Source organism: Rhipicephalus microplus, chromosome 6 (genome assembly GCF_043290135.1).
Source record: "Rhipicephalus microplus isolate Deutch F79 chromosome 6, USDA_Rmic, whole genome shotgun sequence".
Lineage (NCBI taxonomy): Eukaryota > Metazoa > Arthropoda > Arachnida > Ixodida > Ixodidae > Rhipicephalus > Rhipicephalus microplus.
In genome coordinates, this window is record NC_134705.1 from 107133440 (window position 1) to 107155706 (window position 22267).

The following is a 22267-nucleotide window of genomic DNA, read 5'->3' on the forward strand; positions in this document are numbered from 1 at the left end:
AGATTTGGGTGCACGTTATAGAACCCCAGGTGGTTGAAATTTCTGGAGCCCTCCACTATAGCTTCTCTTATAATCATATTGTGACTCTGGGACGTTAAACCACAAATATCAGTCAAAGTCTGCATCCCGGTGAAGTATGGCACTCACTTAGAATTGAAGTATTCCGTGCACATAAATACTCGAGAAAGTGGACAACAGGCGAAGCACCGCTGTAGCTCAGTTGGTAGAGAATCAGGCGCGCAATCTCTAGGTGGCAGGTGCAGCTGCCGCCATTGCCCTATTTTCGCTTCGTCCGATTTGCTTTCTTCACAGCAGCTTGAAAAGTGCTACAACACCTTCACAACAATAAGACTGATGTGCCCTCTACGCTCTTGACTTCATTATCTTCTTTTACGCACATTACGATTGCATCATACTTATGAAGTGTGCCTTTTGTATGTAGAAAACTTGTTATTGTGCAAGTACTACTGACTCGTTTTAAGCACCTGGTTGAATTAAGCATCAGTCAAAATTATAGATTTTATGATTCTCTGTCCTGATGGCAATGCAATGATTTTTTTTTCAGCCTTCGAGTCCTCTAACTCTGGACAGTGTCGTGATCGGTGGAGCTACGGCAAGTTTTTTATTCCAATACAAATAATGCAACATTTACTGTAAAACGAAAGTTCTAAACATCAACCTGTTATGTGTCGTTAGTTCAGTGCATGAGGCGAAAAACAGTGGGCGACCCTTAAGCTTCATCGTTAAGAGTTGAACGCGATAGCGAACTTTAGTCCCTAGTGTGCCCTTCAGCTGAATGCATGCTTATTAATATGTTTTGTTACATACACACACACGCACAAAGTAGATTTGTACCAGCGTGCGCACGCTAATGGTACATACAAGTTTTGATCTAAAGCAAGACTCGCATGACCTGCAAGACACATGCCGCGCGCTCACCATCTGGATGCCATGAAGCGTCTCACAATGCCTCACAGATAGCAGCACATTATCTAGCACTCGCTTTTGCTTTATCAACGCCTCCAGAAAAGCTGGATAAGTTTCCCGCTAGATGGACATGGTTGTTCATTTTTAGAGCTGTTTGAAATTTCCAGTGTGTTTTCAGGGGCGATGGCTGCACTATCCCGGCCTATTTCGACGTCATTTGAGGCCTCCCAAATGCGCCTACAAATTGCCGAATAGGCTCGTTTTCGTCGTGACACCTTTCGAACCAAATGCGCTTATTATTGATTTGGGGGTTTAACGTCGAAAAAACCAAATGCGCTTATAGGATCCTAGAACAAAGTTTCAAGTAACCATGGAATGAATTCACTGGAAGAGCTTATTGCCTCATGAATTGAACGCCGCGGAAAGTTTGAGAATTCGTTGAGTGCGAGTGGAGTTACAAAGAATTGTCGAAAGCGCTACAAGCTAAGCAGGGAGGAATGGAGGGGCAAAGAAAAAAAAACTGCGTAACCCATGCCTCGTAACTTTGAGCACTTTTTTTTTCTTCGAATGCGTGGTTTCTTCAGTGTGATCGCGCGAACACGCGTGAACAAGTAGCGACCTTTTGCGGCGATCTCTGTAACTTGCTTTTTCGCTCATGGACGATTTTTCGCTTGCCACCAAAGGGGCCCTACGCTGACGGCGGGATTTCCGTTACCCGAGCTTTCTAATGCTATCGCGTGAAAACAGCACTATTACCAGTGCTAGATTTGTATCACTCAGAAAAATAGGTGCGCATGCGATGATCACATAGGAATGAGGTGGGATTATAAAGTGTAATTGTAGGCACTAAAACTAAAGACTCACTCATTGCATTGAACAATTTTTCAACTGTAAAAGGACTAAAAATAGCACAGACTCATAGATGACTTTAAATTCACATTTCGTTTATTTCACTTATCACAATTTAACCCAATAATTTCGACTGTATCATAATTGGTACATTCGTTATAATACCTCAATAAAAGTACTATAGGTGTCATTGTAGGCAGCCATTGCAGATTTGACATGTTATCAAAAAGGTATAAGGACTTACGTATTATACGACAGTAAATAATTATTTGCTACTAGAAGTAAGTAGCTTTTGCCTCAAACAAGATTTCATTCATTGTAATCCTAAAATGAACTGCACAAGAAAATTAAAAACAACCAGCCTTGTTTAACAATTTTCGTAAAGGCAGAGCTGTTCGTTGTCATTACAGGGTTAGGGGCATGAAAGGTTCACATTACAGAGGGCTACATACAGAGGTTCGGAGACAGTACAATAAATGTAATTGCTAAAAATTAAAACAAAAAATGGCAGCATATCCACGGAGTGAATGATGGAGAGTGGGGTGAAGCATTCGTCCGTCCATGCGTCCGTCTGTGTGACCGTCCATGCGTCTGTTTGTGCGCCCGTCCCTGCGTTCTTTCATGCATCCGCCCCTGCGTCCGTTCATGCGTCCATCCATGCATCTGTTTGTGTGTCCGTTCGTTCATCTATTCAACACTCCAAGTCCCACCATCTCTCATCTTTTTATCATATATTCCCCATATAGAAGCACCGCCATCCAGCGGACATTCCAAGGACTAAACGAGAGGTGGCACACGCACACTTTCTTACGGCCTGCGCTTTGGGTCCACTTCCCACCTTTAACCACCTCGAGTTCATGGTATATTCTAGTTCACTGTATTCATGGCACTGCGACCAAACGCTCGCTAAACCTTTCGAAAACCAAGGAGGTTACGCCCAGCGAGTATAACGTAGCAACCTTTCCCTGTCAGATAAGGCTCAATTTACATGCCAATGGCTGCTAATGAGAAATGAGAGACAGGAGAATTCGGCTTTTACTTTCTTACGGCTTGCGCTTCGTATCTACTTCTCATTTTCAACCACCTTGAGTTCATTCATGGTATATACAAGTTCATTGTATTCATGGCACTGCGGCTCAACGCTCGCTAAACCTTTCTAAAGCTAAGGAGGTTACACCCAGCTAGTATAATGTAGCATCTCTTTCTTGTCCGATAGTGCTCAATGTACATGCCAATGGCTGCTAATGAGGATCGCAGCGTGCGCGTTGACTAAAAGCCGAATGCTCATGTCTGTCATTCCCCATTAGCAGCCATTGGCATGTACATTGAGCACTATTTTTTATTGTTAAACAACGGACAGAAGAAATCTCTCACTGGCACCACCATGGAGGTCAAGTGTTATACCTATTTCGGGTATGTGCCACTGGTGGTTACATACGAGGGACGCCCAAGTCCCGCCATAAGGAGCTTCGCCCCTAAAAAATTCAAACAAATGTCACATCCAGTACACAGGGACACTTTCACACGCTATGGTAGACGCACATTGTGGCAGCAAATGGCACGTTACTTTTTTTCAGAATTTTTTCTCCTTATGAGAAGAAAGCAAAGCTGTCGAAAAACGCATTCGACAGTATTTCGTTAGAAAAGAAGGAGTTATTCGTCGCCGCTGTAAGACCGAATTGGTAGGCAATGCTACTTGTGGGATCTAATCTCGAAGATTATTGCACTAGGTGCAATAAGATGCGTATCTCTTACATGTGACTGATAAATTAGGGCAAGAGATATGCAAACACCAGGAAGCATACAAAGGGATTTGAGGGCTCAAAGTGACAAGGTGCGTTTCGAAGCACCTATGCCAATGTATGTTGAGTATTAAGACTCTTTAAACGCGCTGCTTGGGGTCGTAATGCTTCTATTTTTTCTGTAAATTATGACTGTGATGTGTGGCAAGTGGGTGACGCATACTCAAGCTTCGGTCACACATACGTCAAATAAGCATGTTCGTGATGTCAGTGGAGGTGGATTTGACATTTTGACGTTCGAAATCAAGTGTGCGCGATGCCTCAGAGCAGATTTTGTGAATATGTGGTACTCATGATAGTAATGGTGTTCAGTATACTACTAATACTTGTGACTTCCAGATAATGCCGTGGGAGACAAATTTATGTAGTATGTATGTGGAATCGTGGTGCGTTCTCGAAAGCATTCGATTGCTTTGCATTTGGCTAGTTTTCTGACATGAACCTCTGTCCATGCCATGTAGCGATACTGTCCAAATATGTTTAATAGCAGTGATATCATCCAATTCTCTAATTCTGCTATGAAATACGGACTCATCGCCAAAAGGCACAGTGTTGTCTTTTTTCGAAGCTATATGAAGTGATACAAGTATACTAAGTAGGCTCCGCTAAATCTCCCACACAAGCTGTCCGGTGGCCGTTGAGAGAGCTGCACCAGCGACGCGGTCATCACGACCGCTAGCGAAGGTGGCCTTTAGCAGTGTCACAGTGTTTCGCTGTCTGCAACTTTTATTCAATAAAAATGCCTCGCTACGTCGCCGGTATAAAGCAGGTGGCGTAGTGAGCTAGCACTGCCACTCTGCCGCACCGGCCGCCGTGATGAGCCCTTCGAGCTCGCACTGGCCACTGGCGATGCAAAGAATGTGTTTCGCAGAAAAGAAAAGGTGCTGAAAAATTCGCAGTTCAAATTGTCTCCTGTGCGTCAGGTGACCGCAGCATTGAAATGACTAACGCTAAGGTAAACGCTCATACGAGGCGGAGGCACATAGAGTAAACACACATGCAATCCGAACAATCGTAACCGTGACTGTGAACATTATCTTTAGTTTAGGTCTATCACTCTGTAGTGTAAACTGCACCAATCGCGGGCACATAACTTTGCATGTGTGAAAAAGAGAAATGTTTGACACTGCACAGCAGCAATTATTTTGTAATCGCCAGCAGTTATTCGTTGTAAAGCTGCAATATTTTCCTGGGGGAGGTCAAGTGGCAGAATGCGGTAGCGCCGAGGTGCCTCTGTTATTCGCCGGCACAGTTTTCTCACATTTTGTTTTGTAGACCATTGCTAATGACACAATTTTTTACCACTTTGTAAACAGTGCTGCTATATATACAAAGTTTAGCTTAGGTGCATATTGAAACCTATTAGGTTGTCTAAACAGTCGTGCTATACTTATTCCAGACTGCACCGCGCGCAATCAAGCCTCATCCCCGAAACACGAGCGCGCAAAATCACACTGGTGCTAAGTATGTATGAATGGGTCCACGAGATGTATTACCTAAGGTGCCATTACAAAACCCAAATAGATCTAGGGATGAACACGGAAGATGGCTTCGCGCTAAAATAAAGGTTCCTAGTGATCCGTGGCGACATCACAGCGCAAAAAACACTTGTTGGCGGCCGCACAAGGTGCAACTGTGGTGAGAAAATTATTTCGCCACACGGGTGTTTTATAGACAAAAAAGTTGTGCGCAATGGCATTCGGTTACGGAACCATGAGTAGATACGCGAACGCTGCCGCAGTGGTCTCATTTTGGTGAATGCTAAATGCCAGCAATCGGCGTAGTTTAGGGTGACATTGCACGTTGCGCAACACCATAAGGGCAAAGAGTCTGAAGCCTTCCACTACGGCGTGCCTCATCATTATACAGCAGCCTTGACGTGTGTTTTCCGAGGTCTAAGTCAAGGTTATAGGGATATTGAGCAAAATTTTTACTATGAGATAAATTGTTCAATTGATGAATTCTAATGATTTGCCAGAAGACTTGGGCATTCCAACTCTTCTGTTACTTGTTCTGCAGACATGGGTTAATTTTTGAAGCGGCAAAAGTCAGTTTTGAGTCTTAAATTGCTACACTTGTACGTCATTTTACGTCACAATGATTTAACTCGTTTTGCGTATTTTAGCCAGATTAGTTAACAAATTTCAGAACGCGAATATTTCAGAAGGTTTTCTTTGCTGTCCCTTAGATAGAAATTAAATGCGTGCGCGTGGTAAACAGTTTCGCAGGTGGTATTTACACCACTTTAATCATTGATGTAACGATACTCATGTAGGAAATGCAGATCAATAGGGGCCGCATATTTCATTTGTGTTGTATAAACAGAATTCATGTTTATCATACATGAGTTGAAGTACGTGGCACCAACTATTAAATCGTAACCATGCTCTTAGATCACAAAATATGACCTGTAATAGGACTGGTCTACTATCACACAAAAATGATCCTATGAATGCGCCGGCTGAGGATGCCCTCAGATCGAGCTCCTGCGATCTGGCTGTTTGTGCGAAAATCATAGTGAAGCCATTACAAAAGGGGCTTATCGTCTTTTGAACGTAAAAAAAACCCAACAGCATCAATATTCTCTACCTAAAATTTTACCAAAAAGACGTCGGCTGAAACCAGCGCGACGCTCAACTGAATTCGCACTAGTAGCGTAGAGGCAACGGCTTCGTTTCGAAGCAGCTTGCCGTATTGTGGACTAGCTCCCTGAAGGCTGTGACCATGAATTCACGACCAAACTCATCTCGCAAATCACTAATGTCATTCATGAGCCCTTCTTTATTCATTTATGCTCACTAGCCACTAATGGCCGTTTGGGAGCGCAAAGTGGTAGCCGCAATGCTCAGGCTAGCCGACAGTCAAATTAGATGATCATGAAGTACGCAATACAAGGCGATGAAATGAGCGTGCTTTCTAAAGTTTTGTCTAAACATGCCAGTAACGAGACGCTCTCTGTGCATTGAACGCACCAGCCAATGCTACCACATCGGAGGGCTATGCTGAGGCTGCCAAGAATACGATACAAAGTTTTAACTACATGGAGATATCCTATGAAGCTATCTAACATTGACCTCACGAAACATCTGAAAGTCTAAACAACAATGCGCTCTATTGCAATTATTCTTACAAATAATACAGCTGGCAGAAGCAGGCCAAACTTGTACCGTTAACTAGAAATACATGAAAGGCAGATGTACATCATTCACTTACTAGTGGTAACCTACATAACAGCGCCTGACGCATCCAACCGTGGTGGTGTCTGCAAAGCCTACATGGACGAAGCCGACGAATATCTTAATGCAAAAGTATTGAAGAAAAACTCTGACATCGTCATCGTAAATGCCAAGAGACTAGGCTGATGAAGACACCTGATAATCACCTTCCCAAGCCATGCTCTTCCCATGTTCCGCTACGGTTATTTCACTTTGGAAGTACATCTCTTCATGAAGATGCCTGCTTTAAGTTTAGGAAGCTAGGGCACCGCACAGACGCGTTCGGTGAACGCTGAAGGAACAGTTTGTTGAATTAAGAGTGCGCCTGTCACACCTGTGTAGTGGTTATGGTGCTCAAACCGTGACACCCAGGTGGAGAGAATAAACGATGGCCAAGGAGGCCGCATTTTCCTGAAGGCGAAAGTGTAAATAATATTTCGTTGAAAGGCAAACAGCCGATTACCGGATCTCAACAACAGTGCTGGTTCCACCATGAGGGCATCACACAAGTAGTGGATTATTAAAATTTCTACTAAAGGAAAAGTAACTTCGTCGTCTTTCTTAAACATTACCCGATAATGTACTAAACTGGATGTAGATTGGCACAACATGTGAACATTGAATGTTTGAAACGTTACAAGTGTAAAATCGAGAACCACAAATTGCAGTCACTGAAATATCAAGGATACTGCAACGCACATTTGAAATAGTCAAAGAAATATGAAAATAAAGAAAATAAGTACAAACTATGCTAAACAATAGAGATAGCATGACAATGCCACGATTCATAACTTTAGGCATTGTGGTTCAGGCAGGCCTTCGAAAATTTCAATCTTTTCCAACAATGCCGCCAAAGGGCCTCCGAAAAGGCGCTCAGTGGCAAAAGAAATCTTTGTATTCTTTATTAATGAACAGTGTTCCGCTCCAGGACATCGAATTTACGTCTAGATATTAACTTCCTAGGGACATGCCATTTGCGAAATATTGTTACTAGAACTACTTTTGCGGCAAGCTTATGCACAGGGCAGATAGAGAGTCTTTGCAGTTCAGCCTATGTCATTTTACGTATATCTAATTCCACACTGTCATGGTACACTATAGGTAAAGCCTGCCCTGCAAAGGGAAGAATGAAAATAAGTCCAGTTTTTAATGACGATAGTCTTTTTGGGGACCTTCGACGGAAAAATTTGGGTCTGTCTGTCTGTCTGTCTGTGTGTCTCTCTGTCTGTACACATGTCTGTTTGTCCGCCCTTAACGATACGTCAAACGGCATCAAACGGCCAACCCCATCCGCAGCGCCCACTATTATTGCTCAAGGCTTAGCGTTCATAGTTGTGCGATTGTCAAATAAAAAGCAAATATTGTGCATATATGAGGCGCCATAACAACACTGCTATGTTTTGTATGTTTGCGTTTATACTAGAAAAGGCACACACAAGTAACTCTAAGGACTGTAGAGTTTATCACTCTGCGCTGACATTGCAACGCGATGCTGAAAAAGGTGTTTCCAACGCTTTGCTACGACGACACGGTGGTGGCACTTGCCCGTCGCTATGCGATCTACACCTTATCATCTCCGAGACTTGCGCACATCTTTCTCCGCGGGCGCGCACGCCTTCGTTTTCGAAGATAACTGCCAGATGGCGCTCTTGTCTAACGTGCCTCGATGCGCTCGTTCGCCTCTGCTACACGAGACTGTCGTCTTTCGACGACATTTGCGGAGTAACGTGCAGATTCGGGCCAATTTTTTTCGTCCTTAACTTTGGAGCGCAGCTCTACCTTAAAGTATGTATGTTCCTACTATCATCGCAGGCTTTTCCGGATGATAAATAATAGATTCAGTCGTTGCCACAATTATGCTATTTTTGTGGGCAAATGGGTTGTTTCTTCCTATTCTGGCGATTCATGCTTCTTACACGGTGCTTATTTCGAAGGGATTTGCAGATAGCATATAATTAGAATGGAACCCAATTAACTACATTCTAATGTACTAATTTGAATTTACTTAAACTAAACTATATATCCCACTCTAATTTCATTCGTCTAGGTATCTCCCATTAAAAATTGTCATGCGATACTTTTTTCAGTCACCGTTGCGGTGACTGGAAAAAGTGGCTTAATCGTTGCGATTAAGCCACTTTCCTGGCCCAAGGGGGGTAGGTGTTTCTAGGATCATGTAATTTCCTGCATGTCACGTGGTGTTTTTCTTATTTCGTAATAATTTGCAGCAAGCGCAACATTTTAAGGCGATCCACTCTATTTGAGCCAAATCTGATGAACCGTGTTCTATTTCAGCTAAACTAAGTATGCAGTTCTGCGTTGTTTGTACGTCTAGGTATCTCCTATTCGAAACTGTCATGTTGTACTTTTTTCAGTCGCCGCCACGATTGAGCCACTTTCCTGGCCCAAGTGGGGTAAGTGTTTCCACGATCATGTCATTTCCTGCATGTATCGTGGTGTTTTTCTTATTTCGTACGAATTTGCAACAAACGTATAAGTACAATGCAATCTACTCTATTACAGCCCAATGTAATGATCTGCGTTCTATTTCAGCTAAAATTTATATGTAGTTTTGCGTTTGTTTGTCTAAATATCTGCCATTAGAAACTGTCATGTTATAGTCTTTAACGTCGCTGCTACGATTAAGCCACTTTCCTGGCCCAAGTGGTCAAGTGTTTCTGCAATCATGTCATTTCTTGCATGTCAGCGGTGTTTTTCTTATTTCGTATGAAGTTGCCGAAAACATTGAATTTCGATGCAGTCCACTCTGTTAAAGCCCAATCTGATGAACTGCGTTCTATTTCAGCTAAACAATATATGCAGTTCTGCATTTGTTTGTCTAGGTATCTCTCATTCGAATCATTTTGTAATCTTGTCAGTCGGTGCTACGATTAACCAACTTTCCTGTCCCAAGTGGGGCCATTGTTTCTACCATCATGTCAGTTTCGGCGTATAACATGGTGTTTTTCTTATTTTGTACGAATTTTCTGCAAGCGTGGAATTTCACTGCAATCCAAATCTAGTGAACTGTGTTCTATTTCAGCTAAACAAAATATGTAGTTCTGCGTTTGTTCGTCTAGGTATCTTCTATTCGGAACTGTCATGTTGTATCCTTTTCAATCACCGCTTCGATTAACCCACTTTCCTGGCCCAAGTGCCGCAAGTGTTTCAACCAATTGACCATTTCACGGTTTACAAACACAGACCCTTGAAGACATGCGGTTTCGTCCACCGTTGGATGTGCCTGAATAGCATCGGTGGGCAAGGAGAGCGTTAGAAAATGGCCTACTGATTTTCTACACTTGCCGTCGCGCATTTAGCAAAATATATTCAAATGAATGTTCTTTTGAGCTACATAAAACCTACAAGAGATGTCCTTAAACATTACGCACGCCCTTTTTATCTGAAAAACTAATAAGAGATGCTTCTTATGCTTGAGAAAATGTGAACACGTCCTTCCAGTTTCTACGTTACGAGCTGGTAAATCAGGTGACCGGAAGTTTTTTTGGGGGCACAACGCTTGCAGTGTTGAAACCGCCTATAGTGACAATTCCTTCATGCCACGAGGTGTTTTCTTTATTCATAGGAAATTGCAACAAACATGAAACAGTTTAAGTAAGACAAGAACAGTGTAAAACTTCAAATCAGTGGCTTCTCAAGCCGATATACTTTTTTCCAGGTATACCAAACTTCTCTCATTTGACCCCCTTAGTTTAAAATTATTGTATGAAGCTCTATGGCGAGCCAGGTTTAATCGCAGCAAAGGCAGTACTTAGCAGAAACTCGCTAGCAGAAGCTGCCTGGGTCAGCTTTGCGTGTCGAGAGAGAGGAAGAGAAGGAGAGGAGAAAGAGAGGAAGGGACACGCATGTGCAATGGAGGCATAAACACCACGGGGCGAAATGCCTAGAGGAGAGGGGAGAGCGAGCGTGGGTTAGCAGATGGTCGCAGCGTCGGTGTTGCGAGGAGAGAGTGTAGGAGAGGAAATAAAGGGGGAGTGGACGCCCTTTCATGTTGTAGAGAAGAAGGGAAGAGAGGAACTTGCAGCTGTGAGGAGAGGGATTGAGGAGTGTTGCGCATTCTGAGGGTGAGTGTGTACTCCAACTATGCCGGACATAGATCCGAGCAAGAGGTGCTCCGCAGCTACAAAGTTATTGTCACGTGCACGTTGTTGTAGGGTGCGTATTTAGTGATGAGTTTGGAGCTACCTTGAGCTTAAGACATGGAGGGCCACAAGCTACTGCTATAGTCTGAGCGTAGTCACCATTAACAAAAGCTCAAAATGTTATATAGCGAAGTTAGTACGGACTTTGCCTCTTTATCAAGATAAGGAAAATGCTTTGATTCTTTTCTTGACATATGTGATAATTCCTCTCTTAGATACATCATGCGTTTTTCCGGTTTCGTCAAACTCAAGTTGTTCATCTTTTACGGTATCTTCAAAATACCAGTGGCTGGTGACACTTTTGTTTCTGTTTTGAGTCCATGCGTTCCAACTTTCCTTGTTTCGAAGGGCTTATGAAGTCTTCATTAAATTGGGAATACATGATTCTGGGCGAAGTTAAAAGTTGCATTGAATACACGAGAAACCCCAAGCAAACTTTGTTTACGGTAATGGCTAGTTGAATGTTAGCATCATTATTGATTTTTTTTATTTCAACAACAATCATATGGGCGCTCTCGAGAAGATTTGGCTGTCGCTGTCACCGTAAATATGACGTTCCTTTAAAGCCTTAATTGCAAAATACCCCACGTAACGTAGGTTCCACCCGCCTGTGATAGGGCGACATCACTGACGACGAGCACAGCTGAAGCAGCGAAATGTAAGCCGTGCCCGCCACATAGACGGTGCACGCAATAACACGTCCTTGTGTGCAAGGACTGGCATTGAATATTCCTCAAGCAGAGAGGATGTGCCTTGCTCTCTTTGAAATATAATAATGAAACTCGGGCGAAAAGGGGCACTTGCGTTCTTTAAGCAGCAACCGTTAGTCTTCATATACTCTTCCACGCGCTGTGTTGCGCTCCCCCAAAATGCGTTCACTTCATTGGCTGCGCGTATATCTCCTCTCTAGCAGGAGCGGCTGCATTTGCTTTCGTCACGAAGCCAAACAAACGATGGCCCCTGGCATACTTCGCAATGCGTTGTTTAGCTGTATCTAGACCAAAGAAAATCATGAAGTTTGAGCCACAGAGTCACTGGACGTTTATGGCTCTCAGAAGAAGTGTTGTGACTGGCGCCTGAGCAGACGAGGAACGGCGCTCTTTGGATCTTCAATCAAATAGCCGACCGGCTGACCGCCTATATCCGCCAGGCATTGTCCCTCTTAGACAGAGGGTGAGACGTCGTGTCGCCACGACGCCCTAAGCCGTTCCAGAGAGGACAACAGATGCAGCATCGTCCTTAGAAGAGACCGCGGCAGCCACCGCAAATCGTCCCGCAAATTATGCGAGCAGTTCGGCGGACCCTTTGAAATATGCTGTCATGAGCTTGGGACCCCTAGACTAGCGACACACATACGACGAAGAAGAGCCCCGCTGGCGCCACCTTGGATTGCAGTGATCACGGCTCAATATTGGACGTTCACGTGGGCCGTGCATGCTCGTCCCCCCTCGCCAATTGTGTGTGATATGTGATTGGAGAGTACCATCTGCACGTGTTCCCTGATCTAGGGATCTGGGGAGCACATACCCTTTATAATGAGCCGCCCGGCTCATTTGAAGACGCACCATGTAGAGGAACGCCAGATTCAAGAGCTCGCCACGTAAGAAAGAGCTTGTCATGTACGAAAGCTCACCTTGTATATAATGTAAATAAACCCTCTTCAAGTCTCTCTTCCTCTTGCCTCGACAACTTCATCCCGGACCTCCGGTTCCTGTGAAACCCGGTCGCAGCAACTGGTGGCAGCGATGGGATACGACTCCGCGACAGAGAATGACATGGACCAGAGTTCAGCTGAAAGCCGTGGAATTTGGCCGGATCGGCGTAGCGTACCACGACCGCACATAATGGGGTGAGTGCCTGGCTTTGTGCTTGAGATATACCGAGTCTTTTAGCCTAAACGCGTTGAAAGGTAGATATAACCAACAAGTGCCTGACCACTGTGGTTGTTATCTCGGCACAGAGCAGCAGTTGATAGTTATCTGAGCAAGTGAAATAAGCAGGAAGGCTTAGATAATATTAGAATCAAGTGTTAGATTTTGCGGAATTCGTAAGGGTACGTTGTGGGAGAAATTGCGATGTTTTAAAAATCAGTAGAGTGAAACAGGAAACAGGTTAGAGAGGGAGGTTAACCACGTAGTGCTACTTGTGTGCTTAAGCTTGTGGTCTCCGCTGTTGGATTTGCCAGGCTTCAATTAATCCAGACCCCGAATTGAAACGCTGATGGGTTTGTGTTTTGTCACAGCTGAGCCAAAGCAAAGCAGTAGTCATGGACCTCATGAGATTAACGGGAAATAACCTGCTAAACCTGTGTTGAGATCTCGATCTAGATATTGACGACGATATGCCAGCATCTAAACTAAGTAATGTAATTATTGAAAGCAAAACTGAAAAAGAAGAAATCGAGCACTTTCTGAATATGTATTTATTCGATCAAGAAGAGGAAGAGAAGCGCAACCAGGACAAAGAGAAAATCGAGTGCAGGAAGGAAGAACACAGGAAGAAGGTGCAGGAATTAGATGAGGAGCTAAAAAGGATGCACCGTAAAGTGGGGGCAGTGCATAAAAAAGGCCAGGCATCTGTAGATGTAGCGCACAAATGGTGCGATGTAGCAGCGTTGCTATTTTAATGCCGAATAGAAGGCTACAAGCTGGACATTTGCACTTGCAGCGCACGAACGCTGCGATGTAGCGGCGGTAGCATTTAGGGCCGAAGAGAAGTCTACAGGCCGGAAATTTGCAGATGTAGTACGCGAACGGTGCCATGTAGTGGTGGTGCCATTTGAGCCCAAAGAGGAGGCTAGTACCTGTAAGGACTTGGTTAAGGTTCTAACCCGTTCCGAGTTAAAAGAGCTCACGGTCAAAGCAGGGTTTGAAGGTTCTGTGGTTGTGGAAACGGAGTTGATTAACAGAGTGTTCCACGAGAATTGAGCCTTGCAGCCCTATAGACGATATCGATGAGCGTCAGAGGCGGACGAAAGGCTCCAAAGTTGGCAGCAAGGAGTGTTCCAAACTAAGAAAGCGTCCGAAAAACGGAAGCGCGGCAAGGCTCCCGATCAGCGTGGCGCGTTTGATGAGGACCTTCAAACGGCGTGGCGAATTTGCGAGAAAAGGCCCGTTGTCTTCTTTGACTGATTTGAATCACATGCGTCTGAGCGGCCAGAGAGTAAGAAAAAGATAAGCGCAATCAATGCGGCTGCAGTCTAACAATGATCTGATTGGCAATCATCAGGACTGTGCGCGACAGACAGCGGAGGAGCATATCGATGATGAAGAACGTCCGTCAGTGTGGGACGAAAAGCTCCCAAGTTGCGCATAGAAGCGTGCGCATGGGAGAAAGCGTCCGAAGGGCAATGTTAAGGCAAAGCTCACGATGAGCACAACGCGTTTGAGTAAGAGCTTCAAACGGCGCAGTGAAATTGCGAGAAAAGTGCCGTTGTCATCTCTGACGGGTCTGTATCATATGCGTCTGAGCCGCCGGAAAAGCAAAGCGCATCGTACGCGCCAATGTTCGAATGATAAACTGCTAGGCAATCACCAGGACAGTGCGCGCGAAAATCTAACGAGCATGTGGGTGCTGATGAGCATCAGAGGTGGGCGAAAGGCTCCGTAAACGGCACCAAGACGCGTGCAAAACGGAGAAAGCGTCCTAAAAACAGACAAGAGAAAATCGCGACGCGTTTGAGGAATGTATTCAAATAGTGGAGCGAAATTGCAAGAAAGTTGCCTTACCGCAAGCGTCCGAAGAGCCCGAGATCCAGGAAAAGGGAAACGCATTGTGCGCGTAAGCGGTCAGAGGGCGGGAGACCCTTTTGTTGGTCTCGTGGCGCATTGGACGGGGTGCGCAGTACAGAGGTAGGTGGGTTTTGCGAAGTGGCGGGAAGGAACAACAGCAAGTCTGTTTCGAGGAACGTCGCGGGTTATGCTAACAAAGGGATTTACCTTTACGCGTGTTGTACACCCCGCTTGACGAGAAGAGCCTTCCGGGCGCGACCACCACGAGTTCCACTAAAAGTTGCTGAGAATAGCTGTTAGCTTCTCAAAAACATTGACTCAGGACTGTTATAAGTAATGTTTTGTTTACTTTAGTGATTTTGAACAAAACAATTTTGAACTTTGTTTTCATTGGTGCTCTATCGTTTTGGTAGCCTATATGCGTTGTATACATATCTATCGGAAGGATAGCCATACACATTAGCGCGAGTTGCTGGGCTTAAGAGATGAGCTCCTTCAAAATAAGGTGATGGCAGCTGACGGAAGATAGTGTAAGGTGTTTCCGTTGCGTGTAATGCGTAGACGCAGAAAAATATCATGTGTTATTGTAGCACTAGTTGAATAGTGACTACGTTGCAGTTGAGATCGAAGCCGTAGAGAAGAGTCTGGCACCTATGAGGGTGACGGCAGGTTCCAGAATGAACCGAGTTCAACAACTGCGAATGTTGCTACGCTAAGTGAAGAGGTTGACGAAGGCCAGAATAAGTACAACGATGTGCTGTGCCAGGGTAAATCTAACGAAACAGCTAAAATTGTTTTAGAACATCTGGCACACACAGTGAGGCTGTCCCGACCATGAATCTTGCATGTAGGGTCCCAGAAGATTTCAACCCGACGAGCAGAGTGTACAGAAGATGCCAGCAACAGGCTCAGCAATGCCCCTTAAGAAGAAGCGTAGATGGAAGCGGCGTCGTAAAGCAAAGAGTATTGAAGAGAGCCCAGCCCGCTTGAGGAAACTTGGTAAACGTTCAGAGGGCAGTTTAGAGAATTATGCATTTGTCATCGGCGCCGGTGTTGCTTTGTATGCATCCGAGCCGCTGGACAAAACGAAAAAGAAAAAAGCACGTTGGGTAAAAAGGCAAACGGAAGGAAGGGGACCGTCAGCCTTTCGTCGCTCTCTCGACAGCATGTTTGATGGGTCGCATCATGCGATGTCCGTGGCTTGCTAATAATAAACTGAGCGAGAGTAAGAACTCTGGTTGCCAGCGAGAAGCTTTGCGGGGGTCGGAGGTGAAACGAATAGGTTTTGCTGTTGTTTCATCTTTCATTCGCCAAGAAAGAGCCCCAAGACGCGACACCGCGCGTTCGTCTGAAAAGGGAGTTGACAACCGTAGGCTTTTGACGGCAGTCACTAGTAGATTTGTTTTGATTTGACGTTTGCTTTTGACGATTTAGGTTGTTTGGGTTTTAGCATGTGTTCTTTAAGTATGTAGGCATACGTTTTCCGTAGGTGACCCATTTTCGGTTATTTTCATTTCTTGTGGCGTTGTACGTTTCTCTAAAGTAAGCGTTGTGCGATTGCATAAACGCCACGCTTAGGAGCCTACGTCAAGGTAGATACGTGTAATTGAGCGGGGGCGACGTTATGAACTAAGTAGGAGTGAGCGAAGAGACGCAAAGATATTCCTTTCGGGTTTTTTTCAGGCTTCATGCAAAAGTTCATTTTGTTATTGAAATGTTTTGTTCGCATGTGTCCAGTGTGGAAGAAAAACTAGTTTGTGAGTTCATGTGTATGCTTTGTGAGAGTAGTAACTGCAAAGGAAAGTCAAGTAGTAGTTCATCCAGACTGGAGCACTGTGACGTGCATTGGCTGATCCGGATGTTCCTGATGCAGGTGCAGCTTCACAGTTGTCTCTTCGTCAGCTCTGAGGGAACTGACGACCAGCTTTGGCAGCACAGAATTTTGGGAACTAAAAGATAGCATCAAGCACAATGCTCTATTTTATGAGTATGAGGCCTGGTAGACTAGAGCGGATTACTCACGCTAGCACACAGGTATGCCACAGGGAAGGCATCATTTGACAGTTAGTTTATTTGAAAGCAGTTAATGGGAAAATTATTCTCGATTTGGGATTGGGGGTTTTGGCGAAATCTTAGAGAAACGTTCCAATTGCTGCTTTGTGTTCGGCGATACTTCTTACTGAATGTAGTTTTGGAAAAATGTTAAAACTCGATGTGTCTGAGCACGGGCAGGGCATTCTCCCGTGTCTGTGATGGTGTGTATGGATGCTTTTCCCAAAAGAGCTCTCACAAAGAACGAGCGGGAGAGAGTCCTCGGCTGGGCGTCATCGGCAGTGGCCTGGAAGACGGCACCACACTACGACACTTCGGGCAACCTGTGCAGCTGCTCACCCTAAGGTTGAATCTCCCGCCGGCGGACGAGCTGTTGTGACTGGCGCCCGAGCTGACGAGGGAGCGGTGCTCTTTGAATCTTCAATCAAGTAGTCGACCGACCGGCTGCCTATATCCGCCAGGCATTGTCCCTCCTAGACGAAGGGTGAGCGGTCGTGTCGCCACGACGTCCTAAGCCATTCGAGAGATGGCAACAGATGCATCGTTCGTAGAACAGACCGGGGCGGCCACCGCAAATCGCCCCGCTAATTAAGCGAGCAGTTCGGCGGACCCTTTGAAGTATGCTGTCGTGAGCTTAAGACCCCTCGACTAGCGACACACACACGTCAAGGAAGAGCCCCGCTGGTGCCACCTTGGATTGCAGTGATCACGGCTCAATACTGGACGTTCACGTGGGCCGTGCATGCTCGTCCCCCCTCGCCAGTTGTGTGTGATATGTGATTGGACAGTACCATCCGCACGTGTTCCCTGATCTAGGGTTCTGTGGAGCACATACCCTTTATAATCAGCCACCCGGCTCAATCAAAGGAGCAGCATGTAGAGTAACGTCAGATTCAAAGGCTCGCCACGTAAGAAAGAGCTCGTCATGTACGAGAGCTCCCCTTGTATATAATGTGAATAAACCCTCAAGTCTCTATTCCTCCTGCCTCGACAACTTCATCCCGAACATTTGGTACCTGCAAACCTCGGTCGCAACTGGAGACAGCGATTTCTTTTAGCTTGCGCTAGAAGAAGACAGCGCTCCGACAGGGCCTGTTCAGACATAATCTGCAGCCGGCTTTTTCTGTCTCTCTCCCTCTTCACATATTCGCATTTTAACGCAGTGCTTACCTCCCTGTCATCTGCTTATTTAAAAAAGCAGTGGCTTAGGGCAGCTATGCCAGGATGTACGTAGCCTTAGCAAAGGTTCAGCTGATTATTCTTAGAATTCCAGAGCGTCTAGGATTAGCTTGATTATTATGCTTACTGCTGCTGCAATGACACACACACACGGCATACGTCTTATGTGGCACATGTATATTTTCTGCTCAACGTCCAGGTAGCTTCTCTATTGCCACAAAGACGGCTCGGTGGTCAGTAAAGTAACACGCTGCTGTCTCTATGGCCCCAACACGGTATTTGAAATTGTCTGTCTTTTTGTGAAGAGAAGATAAATGGTGCTTTCCCATTGGGTCTGTGCAGCTGGAACGCTGGCTAAGTCATTTGCACTCTCCTTCTCCATGGCTATACCACAGTGGCAAATGCCAGTCAGAGGCGCTATCAAGCGGCTGCAGTGCAGTGTCAGATGGCGACTGCATAGGGAAGGCGCGCGCGTAGGCGTCCATATGTCTACCAAGGCTATGACGGCACTCCTCTGGAAAGCTCATACTGGCGGCGGCGAGTCGCGTGCGGCCACGGCCGAGTGCGAGGGATGTGCCGGCTCCGGTGCGTGACACCACTGATCGTCTGCGCAGCACATCGAATTGCGTGCACACCGCCGGCGAGCCGCGCGCAGTGGCGGCGGAGTATCAATGCGCATGCGCAGACCTGTGCCACGCGAAATTGGTTCAGCGAGGCTAGTGTAGCTCACGCTACTAAAATTTAATCAGCGTGTTCAACCTCACTTCGGAATGCGTAACATCAGGTGATAGAGATGGTGCACAGCTGCGGCTTGCAAGCCATTTTTAATGTCTGGCCAGGTTTCATTTTCTGTGCTCTGTGGTGGGTGGTGTTGCGTTCGACAAGCCTCCCCCTTTACGTGGGCGCCTGGATCAAAGAAGTGCAGCCGCTTCACTTTGTCAAGATAAGGAGAAGTGCGAAGACGCCCGGCTGGTTTTCATCTGCAGGGAGGCAAGGCCACGACACCGTGTTTGCGCCGAAAACAGAAGGTGGACCGCCATGCTGTGCGTCTCTTACTGATGGGCCACCGACACTCGAATCAACACCAGATCTGTAGGAAATGGTCTTTGAAGACGCTGAGCCCGCGACTGCTGTCCGGCTAAGCATGGTTGGGCGGTCGACCCGAGCACCCCACTCGCTTGAAGCAAGCTTCGTTGGAGGAGGCAGTATCGCCGGGACCATATGCGTGTTTGTGTTGTGTATGTGTCGATGTTAAGGGCGGTACCGGCATGATGACGCTCGGAAGGACTGCAAGACTTCTTATTGGACAGCGTGGTCTGGACCCATTTCCCGATATAGGGATCTGGGGAGAAAGTACTCTATATAATGAGCCCGCCAGTGCTTTCGGAGGCCATCTCCAAATGTGTACTATGTAAACTAAATCTCTCCAAGTCTCCCTTCCTCCTGCTTCGGCGTCTTCATCCCGGATCTCCGGTGCCACAAGTGCCAGTCGCAAACACTGGATGGCAGACGGTGGGATAAATCACGGCGACGAAAAGCGACGTGGACCGGGGGTGAGCCGAAAGCCTTAGACCCGGAATTCAGCGAGATCAACGCAACACAAGACGTCATGGTGTACTGTGAGTGCTTTGTTTGCTCTGATTTACATCGAGTCTCTTGGCCCACACCTGTTAAGAGTTCGATAATTTATAACTGCCTAGCGATTGTGGTTATTTTCTCAGTAGAGAGCAGCTTTCATCATGGACTCTAAAAAGATAAATAAGACAGAGCTTATAATACTGTGCAAAGAGTTTGGTCTAGATGTATGTGGGTAATGCATAAATCCTCGGCTTGTTCAGGCTATAGAATGTTTAGACACTGACGAAGATGAGTTACGAGATTGCTGGGAGTTAGTGTAAGGAAATAAGCAAAAATAAAAAGAAGAGAATGAGCGTAAGAAACGAGCAGAGGATTGTTAGCTAGAAATGAAGCGCATAGATCTGGAGATTTGTAGAATAATGAGCAGTTTAACAGAAGGTCAGCAAGTGCCTTACGCTATAGTAAACTCTGCCCCTTTTAAAATAAATGATTTCATGCAATCCTACAAAATTAGTGAGGACATAGACTCTTTTTCGTCAATTTTGAAAGGACTTGTGAAAAAATGAGTTGTTCTAGTGATGCCAGGCCTCAGCTTTTGTTGACGTTGCTTCCATGTGAGGCAGCCGACATCATTGCACGACTGATGGCCGAAAACGCTAATGACTACGAAAACTTCAAGCAGGCGCTGTTAGAAAAATTCCGCCTGTCGGCTGAAATCTTTCGGCAGCGATTTCGTAGCGCATCGGTTGGGGTAGACGAGTCCTACACGGACTGTGCCTACAAGCTCAAAGCCAACTTGGTAGAGTGGTTGAAATGTTCCGAAGCATTTGGCAACCATATTCGGGTCATTGAGTAAATAGGGCTGGAACAGTTCTGTAAAGGAGTGCCATATTCCATGAAATTTTGGATCAAAGATATGACTCCTGCAACCATTCAGGCAGCTGCCAGGTTAGCAGAAGAATACACCTCGGATAGGCCAAACGAGCGTGAACTTCCGAAGTCAAAAGGACCCACGGGGGTAGGGCGAGAAGAAAAGATAAAAAGCGGCGCCGTTGGGAAAGGCCTGTGAAAAGAGCGGGGTAAAGGGGAGTACAAAATAATGAACCAAGCGCAGGGGCACAAAAAGAACAGGACAGAAGGCATTTTGAGGAAAGCTGACCTATGATTTGCTATATCTGCAACTGCCCGGGACACATTGCTGCTGTTTGCAAAGAACGCAGCAACGTCTTCTCGTACGTTAGTGACACTGAAGAGAACGATAAACTGTTAGAACCCTATATACATACTTTGAAAGTCAATGGAAAATATAGCAAAGTGCTAAGGGATTGTGCGGCGACATTAGATGTCATTCATCCGTCCCAATAGTAAGCGCCAATGATTAATTCGGTGAATACGTGTGGAAAAGGCAAGTGGTTGAGACGCAGAGTGTCTGTCTGCTGGTTGCTAGAGTAAATGTCGAAGGCCCTTTTCGTGGGTTGGAGGCTGAAGCAGCAGTGTCAAAGAACCTGCCTCTTTCATACCCATACTTGTTTTCAAACTAATCAAACCAACTCTTAAAAGACAAGAGTTTAAACTTCTGAGAGGGGACAGTCTTGGCTCTCACGCGATCTAAGGCCCGAGAAATCGCACAATAAGTTCACCCACAAGCAGATTGCAGAGACGAGTACACTCGATGACAACATAATAGGTTTCGCAGAAATTATTTCTGAGGAAAGAAACACAGAGGCATTGGCAGAAAATGCAGCTACAAGCTCCGAAGTGGTGGGAGTAGTGGAACCGAGCTCGCTCGCGTTCCAAAAGTTGCGAGCTGTCAGTGCCAGTACCATGCGCAAAGAGCAGGCAGCCGACCAAGGTGTTAAATGGCTCAATATCCATCCGCAGAAAGGTGTGGCGTGAAAGAACGTGAGGTTTATTTCGAGGGAGGGAATCTCGATTTCATTTTGTGGGGTTTTACGTCCCAAAACCGCGATATGATTATGAGAGACGCTGTAGTAGGGGGCTCCGGAAATTTCGACCACCTGGGGTTCTTTAACGTGCACCCAAATCTGAGCACACGGGCCTACAACATTTCCGCCTCCATCGGAAATGCAGCACCCGCAACCTGCAGGTCGGCAGACGAGTACCTTAGCCACTAGACCACTACGGCGGGGCGGAGAGAATCTTGTATCGTGAGTATCAAGATACGCGTCAGAGATCCTTTCAACAGCTGGTTGTTCCCGCTAAGTATAGGAGAGATATCCTTCGCATGGCCCATGGTAACTCGTGGGCAGGACTCTTGAGGATAAAGAAAATTTAGCAAGAGAGTTGCAGGAGTTTTACTGGCCGGGATGTTTTCGCGACGCAGAACAATTTCTTATGTCTTGCGATGTGTGCCAGCGTGTGGGGCAACCAAACGACACGTGGAAAGCACCGCTTAAACTGGTTCCCATATTACTTGAGCCATTTCAGCGGGTTGTCATAGACATAGTCGGACCCCTGCCAGTGATATCGTTGGTACAAAAGTACCTACCCACTTTGCTCTGTCCTAACACTAAATTTCCGGAAGCTATTCCGCTAAAAGAATTGAGTTTGTCTGAAATAGTTGATGGGCTCCTGAGCATTTTCTTTCGCGCGGAGTTTCCGGCAGAACCCCAAAGTGATCAAGGCAGTGTCTTCACAAGCGCTTTAAGGACAAACTTTCTGGAGCGATGTGCAATAAAAGTAATACACAGCTCTATAGATCATCCCCAGAAAAAAAGTGTAGAGAGGTGGCATTCAGCACTTAAACGGGT

At 45.8% G+C, this 22267-nt stretch overlaps 1 protein-coding gene across 6 annotated transcripts in view; it reads left to right on the forward strand.

Moving 5' to 3' along the window:
• The window catches only part of LOC142765414 (uncharacterized), a 184522-nt gene that overhangs the window by 86187 nt on the left and 76068 nt on the right, over positions 1–22267 (forward strand). For all 6 annotated transcript variants that reach the window (XM_075866393.1, XM_075866395.1, XM_075866392.1 and 3 more), the window contains 2 exons: positions 566–613; positions 9169–9207. In XM_075866393.1, the coding sequence (XP_075722508.1) occupies positions 566–613; positions 9169–9207 (87 nt within the window). The remainder of the gene's footprint in view (positions 1–565; positions 614–9168; positions 9208–22267) is intronic.